Here is a 17,183-nt window from a genome sequence, read left to right as displayed (position 1 = left end):
CTATTGTGAGTTTCTGTATTTTGAAATTATCCAATTTTATTTAGAAATCATTTCATAATAATGAGGCAACTGAAAAATATTTTACATCTTTATGTTCCTGTCCAAAAAAAAAAGGCATCTTCAAATACAACAAATACCAATTGCCTGCAAGCAAGAACTGGTAGGGCATAAAATAGACAAAATAATAGTAAATGAAGAAGCTAAAGTGTTCTGGGATTTCAGCATTTGAACAGACAAGGACCTACCACATAACACCCTAAATTTAACAAATGTTGATAGGAAAGAGGAAAAAAATGGATAGTGGATGGGACAGTACCTGAAAACAATAGAAGAGAAGATAAAGAACTGGAGAAAAATAACAAAATATAAAGACCTGCAAATAGAAGTAGAATGACTATCACCAAAGAAAGCAAAGGTAGTACCAATAGTAAAAAGTACCTTGAGTGCAATCCCAGAATTTCTGGAGCACCACGTATATGCCACTGGCATTGACAAAATCATTATTATTAGTCAATTGCAAAAAGCAGCTTTACTTGGAACAGCTTACATCCTTCAATGATATGTTTAATATCATTAAACAACAACATCTCCCTATCCCAGGTCCTTGGGAAGGACTCAATAGGTAGACAAAAATGCCAAATCCAGTCTAAACACTTGGCTGACTGTGTGACCAACCATAATAATACATAACTAGATGCGATGAAGGTCAACACAACCTGAAGAACTAGCAGCTGTGATTTCACATTTTTGTTTATACAATAATACATATATGACTTTTTCATGGATATTCATACTCTATTAATCTTTCCCAACAGGAATGTGCTTTATTTTCTTCTGAATGTAGGAATATTGTTTTTTAATCTTTCTATTCTGTGATAGAAATAAGTTATTTAGTAATTAAAGATACTGTTATCATTTTAGACGATGCTCCAGTAAATACTCCTTTTATCTGATGAAAAATATATGCATTCTTTAAATAATCTTTTCTGAATAATAAAGATTTTCCTAAATGAAATGAAATCAAAGTTTTTGTTGTTGTATTACCAGGAAATACACTATATCACCATTTTTGGATGAAAAGATAAGTATTATTGCTCAGGACATCTCATTAATGGGAATTAATATAGGTTTTTGGCTTCAATTGAAGATAAATATAATATGCTTTGTGTTCCTAAAAACACACACACACTGTAATAAGATAACAGTGTTTGGGAAAAGGTAATCTAGCAAGTTATTGCCTTTTGGACTTAAATAAATTAAACAAAATAATATATTATCTCTTCAAGATATAAAAGAGAAAATGTGTAGAGAGTTCAAGTTCATTAACTAGCAGTTTTTATATTTCTATTCAGAACTGTGTCATATTGATTCTTTATCAACAGAAATCAGATGGAGTCAGTGGTGGGATTCAAATAATTTAACAACCGGTTCTCTTTCCTAATGACTGGCTGGCTTGGCTTGGGCATGGTAGGTGTGGCCAGGGGGTGTGACAGGCAGCACTTGACCTCCTGCACTCCCCTGGGAACAAAAATGGGCCATAGGGGGGATGCACTGCCCCCCTGCACCTCATTTTGAGCCTAGTAGGCCTCCTGCAGCCTCCTGGGAGCAACAACGGGTTGCAGGGGGCATTTTGGGCCTAGGAGGCCTCTCTGCAACCTTCTAGGAGCAAAAAAGGGCCCCGGGGGCCCGTGCCACCCCCTCCGTATCCCGTCTGGGGCCTCCCTGCACTTATCTGGGAGCCAAAATGGAGCATGTGGGGACTCCTGGAAGGGGCGGGATGGCGTCAGCCAGCAATTTAATTACTGGTTCACCCAAACTGGCCCAAACTGGCTGAATCCCACCACTGGATGGAGTCTTTTTTACCAAAGATGGGTTTACTATATTTTTAAAAAGGATTATTTATTTATTTATTTTATTTATTTTGTTGCATTTCTATGCCGCCCAACTCCCAAGGGACTCTAAACTTATTATAAGTTATTTATTTATTTATTTATTTATTTATTTATTTATTTATTTATTTATTTATTTATTCAATTTGTATGCCGCCCCTCTCCGAAGACTCAGGACGGCTTGTATTATGCTTGTATTGTCAATATTTTCCCCCACAACTTTACTTTTACTTTCTGTTTTTGCTACTACATTATTTCTCGCAATACATTCTGTATATAATTAAATAACAGTGCATAGTCTTGTCATTCCTTTCCCAATTTTGAACCATTTACTTATTTCATATTGCATTCTAACTGTGCTTACTAGTCACCATATAAGTTCTTGAAGAAGCAGGTAGTTGACCCAGACTTCCATCTTTTTAAGGACTATCCAATAATTTGTTGTGGTCTATCCAACCAGAAGCCACTGTGTAATCAATAAAGCAAAAATAGTCTTTAAACAAACCTCTTTGCCTGTTCTATTATCCATCAGATGCTAGCAATGTGATACTGAGCTGCTTCTGCCTTTCTTAAATTTAGTTTGCACATCCTAAATTTAGTTTGTACACTTCTGTGTATTATAACTTTAGATCAGTGTTAAATACGAAGCTGTTCTTACAAGCTTTCCAGAATTAAAAAAAAAAATGAGTTTCATTTCATGTGGAGTACTTCTTGGCTGTATATTCAACTTTGACATTTGTTGTGATGCAATTGCTACTTCTGAAGCTCCACAAAGGCTGTGCAGAGATTATCTCTAGTTTCCAAGTGAATAACTTACTTAATAAATAGTTAATGAAGCTGATATTAGCTATTTACATCAGCTTGGAAGTCCTATTCTAATAAATCAGTAGAAGCTCAAATTAAACAAAGTGTAATTAAGTTAATACAAGCCAACTTTTTTTTTTTGAGCATACGGGACAATTTTTTACTGAGGCTTCCCCCCCCCCCCCGTTCTTTTCCCTGTTTAGTTTTTTATTGCTAGCTTATTAACTTTGTGGTTATGCTAATCTGCATTTATGCAGTTATAGCTTTCAATTAATTGTATCAATTAATATAAATGTTTAAAAATTAAATCAGTTTCAAAGAATGCTATCTCCTGTATTAATTGACTGCATAAAAGAGTTCCAAATAACTTCAGATACTTTGCTGATGCTGAGAAAGCAACAAAACATTGCCATATTTATGTACCAGAAATGTGTAGATTGGTAAAAAAAAAAAAAGTTTCCAAATGCTTTTCGTATTAATTTTTGGGTACATTTGATTTGGCTGCTCTGAAATGTAGACAAAATATGCTAAATGCTCATGCAATTGGTAGTAAGCTGAGAATAAATATATTTTATCATGCCTCATACTTTTCTGGGGATTGTTCCACATTATTATTTTGACCGTAATAGCCATTTAAAAAAACAACAACAATAATGCTATTGGATGAAACAGATATGTTCTGAATTCTCTGACATGGATCCAAGTACACATTGGAGTAGGCTATATGAGCATTCAGCATCTCTTAATCTTACTTAACAGAAATATTTAGCAGAACAACAGAGTTGGAAGGGACCTTGGAAGTCTTCCAGTCCAACCTCCTGCTTGACCAGGCAACCATTTCAGACAAGTTATTCAGACTTGAAGAATGCCAAAAGCATGGTCCTTAACCAACACAGCCTTACAGTAATGTATTAAACCAAACTCAAGGCCTGTGGGCCGAATCTGGCCCGTGGGGTGCTTAGTTCTGGCCTGTGGGGCCATCTTGGAAACAGTGGAGGACTGGCCCGCAGTGCCTCTGCCAGCAAATCGGAGCCCGGGAGGGTCACAAGCTCCATTTTCACTGGCAAAGGATCCCCCCAGCCCTGCCCAGGCCACCCAGATGCCCACAACATGAGTGATGTCGAACTGACCATGACCACCTGGCCCCCCTGATGCGGCCCTCAATGAAATCGAGTTCGACACCCCTGACAATGTGAGACGATGGAATGTAGAAAATACATAGAAAAGAAATCTAATCTATACAATATTTTGCAAAAGGGATATATTAAATGTGTATAGCTTGGCTGGAATATAATTCCAAAGAGCAAATCAGCTTGACTCAGTGCTTTAAATCAAAGCATTGAAGTGGACTGATTTGCTTTAATCGACTGTCTTGATCTAGAGGAAAAAGAAGTCTTTTGCATGTGCATTTTTTTTATTGTCAAGATCAAAGCAGCACGCCAATCCTAATGCACTGATACAGAGTCCTGTTCCGATTCAGCGCTTCACTTTAAAAAGCTGCTTCCATTCGATATTTGTTGAAGCAAAGCAACCTCTGAAGCCTTGAAAAGCTTCATAAATAGTATCTGGAATGGCAGGAATAGATGTTTAGCCACTTATTTTTTTCCTTTGGCAGCAACATAGTTCTCCAAACAGAAAAATGAACAGTCCTGGAATTAAATGCAATGAGGTATATTTATTTATTTGTTCCCACCCTTTTTATTTTGTATAAATAACCGAAGGTGCAAACATGCCTATACTCCTTCCTCCTCCTATCTCCCCCACAAATTAACTGGGTTTGTCCGAGAGTGATTGGCCCAAGGTCACCCAGTTGCCTTTCATGCCTAAGGTGTGACTAGAACTCATGGTACTTGGTTTTTAACCTGATGCTTTAACCACTAGACCAAACTGGCTCTTCATGTGATAGTTGGACCCCTCAGTGATAGGCTGCTCATTAATTACTCCAAAAGAGAACCAACAGAGTGACATGGCAATCATCCACAGAAAGAATAACCATAATAGATGTTGCTAGACTTTCTGCAATGATTATTTAGGCTTCTGGATACAATTTAAGGTGTGGATTATCACCTATAAAGCCCTTCATGGTACAGTATAGGACTGGGTCTTGTAGAGTACTTATCACTTATTGATTCTATCCACCCCATGAGATCCAACAGGGTGGACATGGCATGTATCTCCTCTATAAAACAGAATCATGTGGTGGACCCAGAAGACATGCTCTGTTGTAGTACCTGCTCTCTGGAATAGTCTTCCCCTTAAGATTTGGATGGTCCTGATGGCATTGGCCATTGGTCTTGAAGGCCTTGATTTTCCCCCAGAGAGGGGCCACATGCTGGATGAGCCCATCTATGGTGATTTGAAACTTGATTGATTGATTGGTCAGCCTTATTTTTCTTTTGTGTTGTTTTTAATCTGTTGGTTTTAATACTCAAATGTGTACATCGGATATCATATAAATTGATTGTAAATGCATGTACTTAAAGTTCTTTTCTGTTCTACTGCTTCATGGCATTCAGGGCAGCTTTCAAGAATAAAATTACAATTGAAATAATAGTGTTAATAATCAATAAAACATGATTGATCCGATTGCACATAAGATACTGCTTGACAAAAATTGATGATCTCTTTCAGCTCAAGAGTTGAATCCTCCTTGGTAAGCATTCGAAGGGATAGCCCAGTGAGGGGCAATTACAACAGTGAAATGGCAGGATGAACAAATCTTATTTATGTTGACAGGAATATTTGCTAACTACTCCCACCCACTCTATCATCTCCTGATATGCCTCTGACTTTTTTCTTTGAAGGATTTTTTTTTTAAAAAAATCTGCTGAACAGATATTAATGGTGTACAGTCACAATCATGTTGCTATACTCTCTCTTGGATTCGCTTTCATTTTATGCTATCAAGAATTCACAATGAATTTATGCTGGTCAATAGGTTTTCTTCCTCAATAACCCTGTCAACCAATGTAGCAAAAAACAGCTTTAATTTCATTCATTTGTAACAGTTTGATTTACGTATTCCCTGATTTCCTCTAACAAGTCTCTGCAAGCCTTTGAGTGCACTGCTGTTAACTTGGAAAATCTGCTTTGTTGTCTTTCACTAGCTGCATTTGCTACAATCTTTATTTCAAATGTTTCTTAAAAAGTGAAAGCATCCACATTTGAAACCACAGCCCAGTTAGAGATCTCCACTACAATGTTAGATCACCAAACCATTCAACTGAAGCATGAAACTGTTCTTAGTTTCCATAAAAATGTTTATTTAATTCCTCTATAAATGGAACAGCTTTGGTATATTTCTTTGACTCAGCCAAGAACCCTTCAGAATAATGAACTAAACTTTACTTTCTAATTCAGGATCTTTGAGAAGCTCCTTGAGCTAGCAGCTGTCCAAGTTTTGTCCTAGTTTTGATGAAGTTAATATGTGAGATCACTGTGGATATGCTATTTTTTATTCCCAAGGAATGTGGGTAAAGTGGGACTTGAACTGAGAAAAATGTAACTAGGGCACAAGTTTTGCTCCTCACTGATAGATCTGGAAACAAATCAAGAGTTACAAAAAATGCCAAAATGATCTTCGACAGCTTAATGAACAGTAGAGGAATTCCATGGAGTACTGAATACCTAAAAACCACACCATAAAACGTTCAGGAAGGTAATACCAACCAAACACATCATGGTTTGGGAAGATGCTTAACGAGCAAAAATAGGTGTGTGTGTGTGTGTGTGTGTTTATCAGTGAGAACAGTAGATTGATTGCTGGGAAAACTCTACACATGACAGGCCAGGTTAAGCTATATGCTGATATGCAGCTAAAAGATCACACTATAAAGAAGGAAATCCTCAGTTCAAATCTGACGTATGCACAAAAACTACATTTACTACTGGTAGCCACAAGAGGATGCTTCTTATCTTCATCCTCAGGCCATTTTGAGACTACATAATAGTGTTATATTATTCAGTGGCATGGATCTAGTTTGAAAACAAGAGAGATGTCAACATTACTGTCAATATCAAAGCTACTGAAAATCCAGCTTTGCTTTTTTTCTTCATGCTCTTGAGTTACCTGCTGAGTTGCTCTTGAAGTAGATCTAGCCTCTGTTCCACTTCACCATAGTTGATTTCACTTTCTGTTTCAGAGATTCCCCAGGTGACATGAGGTAATGCGGATGGACAGGATGATTCTTGGTGACTTCTGCTCTGATCTTCCTCCCAGGTTCTTCTGTCTCTGAGATCTGCCAGTCAAAACGGTGAATGAAAGTGAAAGTTAGCCTAATGCAGATAGCCTATTTTATGTCTGTTTCTTATATTTCTAATCCATGCGATACGAAGAGGTTGCTTATCTGTTACTGTAGTCTTTCGCCTGCCACCAGCACACTCACACACAAGGTTAATTTCCCTGTGCAGAAGCCACTCTTAGAATTTTGTAGAGCTAAAGCAAGTTTTGAGAAGGAAAGTACAATCCCTTATCCAGATACTCCTGGGTTTATTTCCTCCCTTGTTCCCTCTGAATGGTTGAGATTCTCACAGCATCTCAGATTCCTTACCACGGTAGGCATTTAACGTGGAGAAGATGGATGGATTGTGTGAATGCACAGACTACCACAAAAAGAACTATAGTTACAGGAGAATATTTTTTCCCCCCATGATCTCTGGGCATCAGACATTCTCAGTGAATCTGAGCAAGTTTATTGATAGAGATGCTGGGGCTGATTAAGGATGACAGACAATGACAGCCAGAATAACTGGTTTGGGATTAAATATCCAGATATTAGTGGCTAATTGAGGTGGAAGTCTGGATCAGATCATTCTCTTACAGTGTTGCGATATAGAGGGCCTTGCAAAAAGCAGCTGATGATAAAAGCATCTGAGCTGAGAGCGCCTGAACAGCCACAGCGGCTTAGGACAAACACATATAATCTTGAAGAAGCCTGAGATCTGCTACTGCTACTGCTACTAGTACTTTTGAATACATTGCAAGTAAAGGGAATAAGGAATTGCTGTGAAGGACAGTTATTGTTACCAAGATAATAATTAGATAAACAGGAATTGAGCTGGTTCCAAGAAACTAATTTGGGAAAACGTCTCAGACAAGCCCCTTCTTAGTTCATATGAAGATAAAGTGAGGGAGGGGGAAGCACATTCAAACTTGCCAAATTTTATTATTTATTTATTTATTTTATTTCTATACCGTCCTTCTCCCGAAGGACTCAGGGCGGTGTACAGCCTAATTAAAAACATAAAGACAGATTTAAAAATAATTAAATTTAAAAATAATTAAAATTATTAAATAATAGGCCCAATTTATAAAACCCCAAATTTAAAATCCCATTTAAAACCAATTAAAATCTTTACATTGATAGCCCAGCCTGGCGGAACAACATGGTTTTGAGGGCACAGCGAAACACAAGGAGATCAGAGATTTTACGAATTTCTGGGGGCAGATCATTCCAAAGGGCAGGGGCTCCCACAGAGAAGGCCCTCCCCTTCTCTCCCCTTTTATTACAGTAAAAGTAGTCCTGACCTATATGGTATTTGTTTCTTAGTCTGGTCTACCTTGTAGGGTGACAGTACAACAGAAGAAGCATCTATGGACATAACAGGAAGCAGGGCACGCTGTTTGTTGATTGGGGGAAATCTGGGAAAAAATAGTCAGATACTCACTGATCTGTCTTCCTATCTAGGTTATTGATCGATCAACAGCAGTTGCCCAACAATGCAATTTTCAGCCTCAAAAAACAGATGGAAAATAATAGCTTTTCCTTTATTTATCTTTTTGCTCTGAATCAATTCCTCTGCATTATTTTCATTTCCAGGAAAGAAAAGCAGAAGTACAAGGAAGAAAACTTTGACATTCCCCAAACAAAACCCAACCATACTCCTTAGTTACACTCCTTTCCACAGACTGTAATTTCCTAGGGTTACGTTTGCTTTTATTCAGTCAAAGCATTTTATTTATACTTTAAAAAACTGGTTTCTTTATATAAATATTTATATATGAGCTCTCAAGGTGCACAGCCTTTTCCTTATGTTCTCTTCACACCTTAAAAATATTGTCACAAAACAAATGGAAAAACAAGACTGAAATAAAAATGCTCAACAAGATCAAACATCAGCAAGAGCTGATCCTATCTGATCTGCAAATATCTGAATAACTCCTAGATAGTAGCAAAAGATACAAAAGATTCTCTTTGCTGCCATCTATGGTCCAGAAATAGAAGTCATGTCATCGAAAAACCAGTAAGCTTCATGGACTGTTCTAAAACAAGTAAAGTAACTGTAAACAACCAGGTCTTTCAGGTCTTTTTAAAAGCAGTTATGGAGTCTTAGGTACACATATCGAAATCAGGCACTTCTATAATAATAGAGCTGGCACCATGGCAGGAGCTCACCAGTCCAATTCATTTTTCTGGCAGGCTTTTTTGCAAAGGCCTCTGAAACTGTTCAGAGAGTTCAGGCAAGTTCACATGAATGCAGATGGTTTTCCATCGTGAGGAAAAAATATCCACTGTAATGCCAATATCACTCCTTACCCTGGATATTAACAATGAGGTATCACATCATTAGGCTTTTTCCCCCCTCACAATCACTAAAACTGATGAACCTATCAGTATCATATCTACCAGCATACGTAAATATCGTTACACACTGTATACTCAGTACGTTTAGAAAACATCCACATTTTGTTAATTAGTTCAGTTAACAAGAACAAACAAGAATGCTGCTGATTAGATGGAACATTATTAAAAGTAGGCAGACACACACACACACACACACACACACACACACACACACACACACAAAGAATGAGAAAAGACGATGACTTCTTAAGTGTCCCAAAGAACAAGGACATTTTATTTGGGTTCGTGTGTGACCACAGTAAAAACACTCCTGAAACTAGCTAAATATAGCCCAGAGAAGATTGTTTTGCTAGGTTGCCTTGGAAAGTGTTGCCATAGCTGCGAGATATATTTCTAGCAACCAAACGGGGAAAAGGTGAGCTTCCAAATTGCAAATATATATTAGTAGTATTTATAAAGGTCTGAGTCACTGGGAATTTATGGGTAGATGAATGTCATTATTGGCTCTACCTCTCTCTCTCTCTGTATCTCAGGGGTGGGCAATTAATTTTCCCAAGGAACCACATGAGAAACTGAGACTGCTGTGGAGGGCTGAACTAATAGGGCTGTGAAGGTGCGCAGTCACACACACACACACACACACACACACACACACACACACACACACACACACAAAATAGCAGTCACCTTCAAAATAAAAGCAGTCTACGCAGGCTGGACAGAAAGCTAAAGGTCCGGATGTGACCCGGGGACCGTAAAATGCCCAGGTCTGATGTAACCTGATATTTGATGAAGTGATATGGGATTAAAAACTGAAGTTCTGTATGCAGAAATATTCATACAAGGAGAGAAATCAACAAAACACACATCCATTGGGATGTATAGAAATATTGCAGGGACAGAACTCTTGATGTTTTGCATATCTTCATGCATTTCAGTTATTCCTAATCAACAGTCTTACAGTTCTGGCAATAAGATTCCATAATGAAATGGCTTGGAGATAATTTATATATCTGAGGCAAAATTGATTCAGTGCTGATCTTATGTGGTAAATGTTTGCTACATACTGAAATTTGGAATGGTGTCTGAAACCTAAATTGCAATATTTGAGCATCTCTCGCTTAATTCAGAGTGGCAAAAAACCCCCAATGACTATTTATGACTCAACTTTATCACTTCTTAAAACAACAGCAGCATAATAGCTAATTTATACAACGGGATGGTAGCATGATTCCTTCCCAACAGGTGGAGCAATACAGCTGTCATTAATTTGGGTCAGAGCTATCAAGTTTTCAGGCTTCACAGGAACAGGCTAATTTCAGAAACCAAAGACTCAGCACCAAATGAAACAAGACATGAGACTTCTGCGATCAGATCATTCATTAGTCTAATCTTAGTTTCTTGAACAAAACTCATGTAATACCAGAAATTTTTGAGAAACTGCATTGTATGGGAAGTTCTAATCTTTGTACTATATTACACTTTATGGACAGATGGTTTCCTATGGTCTCTTATCTTATTTGGTTCAGCTATAATTCTCTGACAGAAAAGCTGGCTTTGAATAGCAACAGCAATAGCACTTAGACTTATATACCGTTTCACAGCCCTAAGAGGTATAAGAGGTCAGCATATTGCCCCCAACAATCTGGATCCTCATTTTACCCACCTTAGAAGGATACGGAATATTAAATATTATGTCTTGGTTCAAATAAGCTTTTTTTATATGGCAGATTTGTTAAGACAGGATAGTTTTCTTCTCTTTTTTTGCCTGCTCTATAGCTTTCGGGCAATTTCTGAATCTTTTGTATATATAAATAACTCCTTTTTACGACTCTGTAATCTCTTAATTCGGGGTAGAGTTGGGGAACTGGATGAAGCTGAGCGTTTACTGGCTGGATGTCCTTCCTTATGCCTATGCAGAGTTTGCAGCAGATTATTTTTTCTTTGCACCCTCAGAGAGAAACATCAACCACCAATTAGGATTGAACTCTCAACCTTCTGACTGGGAGGCAAGTATTTTCACCACTAGACCACTACGCTGCTCATCTTTTGTTTATAACAAAGAGATTAAAAACCCCTTTACTGTTGGGAGTTTTATGGTCAGTTTAAAGATGACCATTCTGCTACTATCTATTGAAGAGAATATCATATCTTTTGAAATACTCTAAGGCTTGAAGAATTTAACTGCTAAAATGAGATAAACTTAATCTTAAGGGCTATTTTGAGATGAGCCACAGTGGCACAGTGGTTAGAGTGCAGTACTGCAGGCTACTTCTGCTGACTGCCAGCTGCCTACAATTTGGCAGTTCAGATCTCACCAGACTCAAGGTTGACTCAGCCTTCCATCCTTCTGAGGTGGGTAAAATGAGGACCCAAACTGTTGGGGGACAATATGCTGACTCTGTAAACTGCTTAGAGGGGGCTGTAAAGCAGTGTGAAGCGGTATCTAAGTCGAAGTGCTATTGCTATTTTCAAGGAGATGTTTGATTAGAAGGTTAAAAGTCTGATTATTCTAACCATGTCCCGTGACTTCTTAAATCTGAATACCTTTGGCAAAAGACTTTGTTGGGTTTACCTTTACAGGAGTGGCTCCGTTGATCACTTTGGATTCTTTCTGTTGCATTCACCATTTCCTCAAAATCCAACACTGCAGCCTTGCCTAGTCCAGCTGTGTAGCCTATGATCTCAGAAAACAAAGGTTTCTGCTCATCATCTGTAGATGACACATAAGATGATGACCTGCTTCTCTTTTCCACATAATGTTTCTCGATGGCTTCACAATGCCTGTTGTTGTCCATGGAATTCTCATCTTCTTTGTCATAATCTGTTAGAAAAGAAATTATTAGATTGATGCTATTTATTCTTGTCCTCGGGGAAGTGGGGAATACTGTCCATTATGATACCATTTAGCAAGCTGTTCAGAGAATAATGTTACTTCAGTGTCTTTTTATAGAACATTCCTGTAGGATTTAAATCTATTTCCTCAAGCAGATCCTACGATTCATCTCTAGTCCCAAGGGACATGGCTGAATTTTTAAAAAAAACAATGGTGAGTACAAATAAATGCATTAGAGAACAATTTTTTTTTGCGTACAGGATTACTCATCTTTTTTCCCCAGCATTTAATACATTCTGATTTTTTTTTAAAAAAAACAAACATTTCTAAATATTCCTAGGAAAGAAACTTTCCTAGGAATACTTTTTTTTTTTAAGAAAATGGCTTATTTTGAATGTCTATAGCAGTTTGATATAATTTAATTAGAAAAAATATGCAGGATCTAGATTGAAATTGGGACACTAATGTATTGAGCTGAATTTTTTTTCTCTTGGCTTCCTTGGGCTCAGAATCTTTGCTTACCTCCTCATCAGTGGTGAAATCCAATTTTTTTTTACTACCGGTTCTGTGGGTGTGGCTTGGTGGGCATGGCAGGAGAAGGATACTGCAAAATCCCCATTCCCACCCCACTCTGGGGCCAGCCAGAGGTGGTATTTGCTGGTTCTCCGAACTACTCAAAAGTTCCGCTACCAGTTCTCCAGAACCTGTCAGAACTTGCTGGATTTCATCCCTGCTCCTCATACACAATTGTATACATTTTCAAAACAACTCTGTTCTTGAAAGTGAAGTCATTTTTAAAAACACACTTGTGAGAGTCTAGGAATAATGGTATCTAGAACATAGAGTGAGTATTTAATGCAAATATGGATAATATTCCCAATCCATAGTATATCCTCTTCCTCTAATTAAAATAACATGATTTGAACCAGCTTTATGCTATATACATATGGTAACTCCTAAGCACAGATAGACAATCCTGCAAATATGAATAGGATGTCAGCCTTAAAATTCTCCAATTTATAATCAGTTTTTTATCCCCAAACATAAACAAATCATTTCTCCCTTATTTACTAAAATGTAAATAAGTAGCTTTTACAGCTTTTAATAAAGCTACTAAAATTATCAGTAGCTAATTTTGTCAATCTCTGTGCAGCTGAGGACTGAAGCAAATAACTCAAGCCGGATGGTTATAGCTTAAATTTGTGATCTCACAAGCCTTGTTCCTATGTTTAATAGAAAATCTTTGTTTAATAATTCCAAGAATTTCTATTGGATGATCCAGGATAGTTTGTTCTGAATTGTAATTGTTACAAGGACCTCTACTATTCCTGACATTAAAAACATAGTTATTAATTCATTTAATAAATAACCATTACCAACCTTTCATTATTCCCCTATTTTACTACTTGAGCTATCAACCTCATTCTGCCTAACAGTATGTCCAGCCCTGCTGGAAAAGGATTATCACAGCCATTTTGTGATCAAGACAATATCTGACCTACATTTTCCTCCTTAATCATGGCCAGCAGGTATGTGATATGCTTAAACAGCAATAAAGGCATTTCTGCTCTAAAATGCCTACCTTAATTAGTTTCCTATGGGCAGGTTTAAATAGCCATGTTTCCACTTTATCATTGCTGTTTAAGCATGTAGATGACTATCTATAGCTTTGCCCTATGTCACTGGTAAACTTAAGAGTACTACCATTGGTTGTCTACTTATCTACCCAACTTTTAAGCACCAGATCTACAATATGTTTAGGAGAAAATATTTTAGGGCAGAGCAGACTCATGTTTATCTTAATAAGTCCCGATTCTTATAAATCCTGATTCATCCCAATCAAAGGAGACTGAATATGGACTATATTAGAGATCATCAATATATTTTCATTCATTCATTCATTCATTCATTCATTCATTCATTCATTCATTCGTTCATTCATTCAGCTGTCCATCTTACACAATATGACTATGGGTGGTATAAAAAAAACACATAATAAAAACCAACCATTAATACAATTCTATGAAGAAGAGCACCAATTGGGATTACTACTACTAAAGTAGCAGAGAAAGGTATTATTATAGGCAATAATATCATAGAATTTTCTCTAATTCACCATTTCCTTGAAATCCTCTTTTACTTTCTGTTTTTCAATACTGAGTACTCCCCCTAGAACCATATATAAAGGAACTGATTGACCGATTATGTATTAATCAAGCTGGTGTTGACTTTTAGTAACCTTATAAATATTCTTTAGGAAGATCAGTCCCTAACCTGGTCCTTCAAGTTCTATATCAAGAAATAGGAAGTGTTTTTTTTAAATGATGCTATCTGAGATACTCTACAGGATAAAACATCCGAAACAAATAAAATCCCTTTAATGAAAAATTAGAATAATTTAATTAAGACCAAGCTGAAGGTATATGAAATATGAGAAACTATAGTATTGCTAATATCGGAAATAATATTTCTTTTGTGAAAGACGTTTGATTAAGATTTTTTAATACTCTTCTTTTAATGCTGAACAAACATTTCTTATGAAGAAAATCTGCAATGCTGAATTAATTGTCTTATCCTTGGAAAATTAAATGGCCAAGGTACTAGAGGTAAAGGATAAAAGGAAGTATGCATTATCAATGTTTTGTATGAAGCCAATGTAGAAACAGTTGCTATAGAAACTACCGCAGTGAGAAAAAAAGCTAAGATTTCAAAGAGATACTACCCCTCTTCAACTTCTGATACTTAAAAAGAAAAAAAAAAGACCTCATAACAAGGGTATCACAGGAATAGAAGAAAAACGCATATATCTGTTTTAACTAATTAAATCTAAATGTTATTCATTGACACAGTCGCAAAGTCTTCCCTTCTAGGTAATTCCCTAGTTTTGTGGTCTCCTTTGTGCCATTTTTAAAAAAGATTTAAAAGCCTCTTGGGTCAAGGATCTGTTCCATTATAAAGTTAAAAATGACATGACTGGATGAATAACATTACATGATATCTGAGATCCAGATGTTCCCTATTCTCTGGAAGGCTGTTAACACTTGCCTTTTCCCTCAGGCCTTGGGCCAGGATGGGAGGTACCGCCAGCATTGTGATTTAGGAGGATAGTGATATAAGGTTGGTGGAGCATGAGAGGATTTATAACCTAGTATCTTTTATTATTTCCGTATCTGATGGTTCGCTACCTAGGATCATTTTACCCTAATATAGGCAGCAGCATACATTGGCTACATGTGCCAGGCCTGGAAGCCATCTTTTGTATTGGGCCTTCAGACCTGCCCCATTTAGTACTGTGGCAAATTGGGTGGGGGAATTGTATGGAGCATGGGTGATATATATAGTCATAATAACATTCCTTTCTCAGAGATTCAAGGACATCTTGCCCTGCACCTGGAAGGCTGGAACTGGGAGGCATCTCCAGCTGGGATGGTGCTTTGATCGGACCATGTGATGGACTTGTGGGTGTTGGGTGGGGACTTGAACTTTCCTTGGGGGGGGGAACCTAGAAGCTTTCAGATTTGGGTTTTTCCAAATGTGCCAATATGACATCTCTAATAAAATGTAACTCTGAGGAAACTCAAGCCTCGGAGTTTTCTTTCGTTGGGGGGGTTACTTGGAACCCTGACAACATGATGGCTACATGAATTGAACAAATAAATCATTTCCTTCAGGATTACAAAGGTCGCTTAAAAGGGGGAATGCCCCGGACTAAGAGCTTTTTCTTAAGTCAAGAGGGCTCTCTTCCAAGGGACAAGCATTTTATTTAACCATGTATATTTTAGTTTTAATATGCTGTTTGCTTGTTCCTATGGATTTGATTGATTGACTGATTGATTGATTGAATTCCATGCTGCAATCAAAAAGACTCTTGGTGGCTTATGCACAAAAGTTACAAATTAAACCATCCACAGTGGAAAAAATAAACAGAATTATAATATGATCATGCAAAGGTAAAACCATATAAAATAAGACAGGAATAAAGAGCTGAAATGGGAACATCAAATCAGGTGAAAGCTCTACGGAGCAACTCGGTCTTCAACAGTTTACAATAAAGAGGGAGCTAGCCTGACCCTCTACGAGATGGCTATTTCACCATGCTGCCTTGTCTCAGCCCCCAAAACCTTCTGAAAGTCCCAAATGCCTTGGTTTTTCCTGGTTGATCTAATCAGTCTGGCCACATTGAATGGAGCAGAAAGTCCTGCATGTATCTGAGTATCAAACTATAAAGGATTTTATAGGTTAAAACCAACATCTGGTTATACTATGTAGTACCCCACTGTGACAGGATCTAAAATTGGTCTAGATGTGAAATACTATAGTTTGTACTTTACACAGCCTAGTACAGGGGTCTCCAACTTTGGCAACTTTAAGCCTGGCTGGGGAATTCTGGGAATTGAAGTCCTCCAGGCTTAAAGTTGTCAGGGTTGGAGACCCCTGGCCTAGTAGACAAAAACCAACATGAGAATTGCAAGACTGAACTTCCTGGAGGCAGAGACAACAAGAGCAATTTTGGTATTTATTTGTTCTCTGAAAAGGAAGTGAAGGGTTGCCTCTCCAAAATAGTGGAGATATAGTTCTTGTTCCAACAGAGTCTTCGTGGTTTCATATTGTTTATTTGTTTGTTTTACAAATGAAATGTGTCTTTCCTTTTACAGATGGGAAAGTCTGGAGTCAAACCAAAGAGTTAATTTTTGCTGACTTTCAGTATTCTTAGTAGATCAGCAGGGGTGTAGCACTTGGAGGAGTGAAGTCATAGCAGTAATTTATGTGGCATCCTGAAAACAAGATCTATTAAAAATTCATAATGGATACAGGCCAGAAAGTTACTTTTTCTTTTTCAGCATGTTTTAATATTTATTTAGTTACTGAAGGTCACCCAGGGACATAATCTCAGTCAACAATTTCTCAATTGGGGAAGAGAAGGGAAGAGCAGTTTAAATAGTTTATGAAGGCATTTTCTTGACAGATTTTGTTGCCTCTTTTCTTTTGGCTTCATGCTTTAGAGAGGCCCTTTGATGAAACAGATAACGCAGTACTTATCAACAATAAGATACTGAGCTAAAAGTTTCT

The 17,183-nt window shown here is 37.4% G+C and overlaps 1 protein-coding gene across 1 annotated transcript in view; it reads right to left on the bottom strand.

Moving 5' to 3' along the window:
* Nucleotides 1-17,183, bottom strand: part of KCNH7 (potassium voltage-gated channel subfamily H member 7) — a 345,986-nt gene that overhangs the window by 15,112 nt on the left and 313,691 nt on the right. The window contains exons 13-15 of the mRNA XM_070956966.1: nt 14,254-14,256; nt 11,853-12,101; nt 6,763-6,931 (exon numbers count right to left, since the gene is read on the bottom strand). Of these exons, the coding sequence (XP_070813067.1) occupies nt 6,763-6,931; nt 11,853-12,101; nt 14,254-14,256 (421 nt within the window). The remainder of the gene's footprint in view (nt 1-6,762; nt 6,932-11,852; nt 12,102-14,253; nt 14,257-17,183) is intronic.

Source organism: Pituophis catenifer, unplaced genomic scaffold (genome assembly GCF_029215685.1).
Source record: "Pituophis catenifer annectens isolate HBS135680 unplaced genomic scaffold, rPitCat1.0.hap2 SCAF_1, whole genome shotgun sequence".
In the NCBI taxonomy this organism is placed as follows: Eukaryota; Metazoa; Chordata; class Lepidosauria; order Squamata; family Colubridae; genus Pituophis; species Pituophis catenifer.
This window is presented reverse-complemented; position numbering and strand designations above follow the sequence as displayed.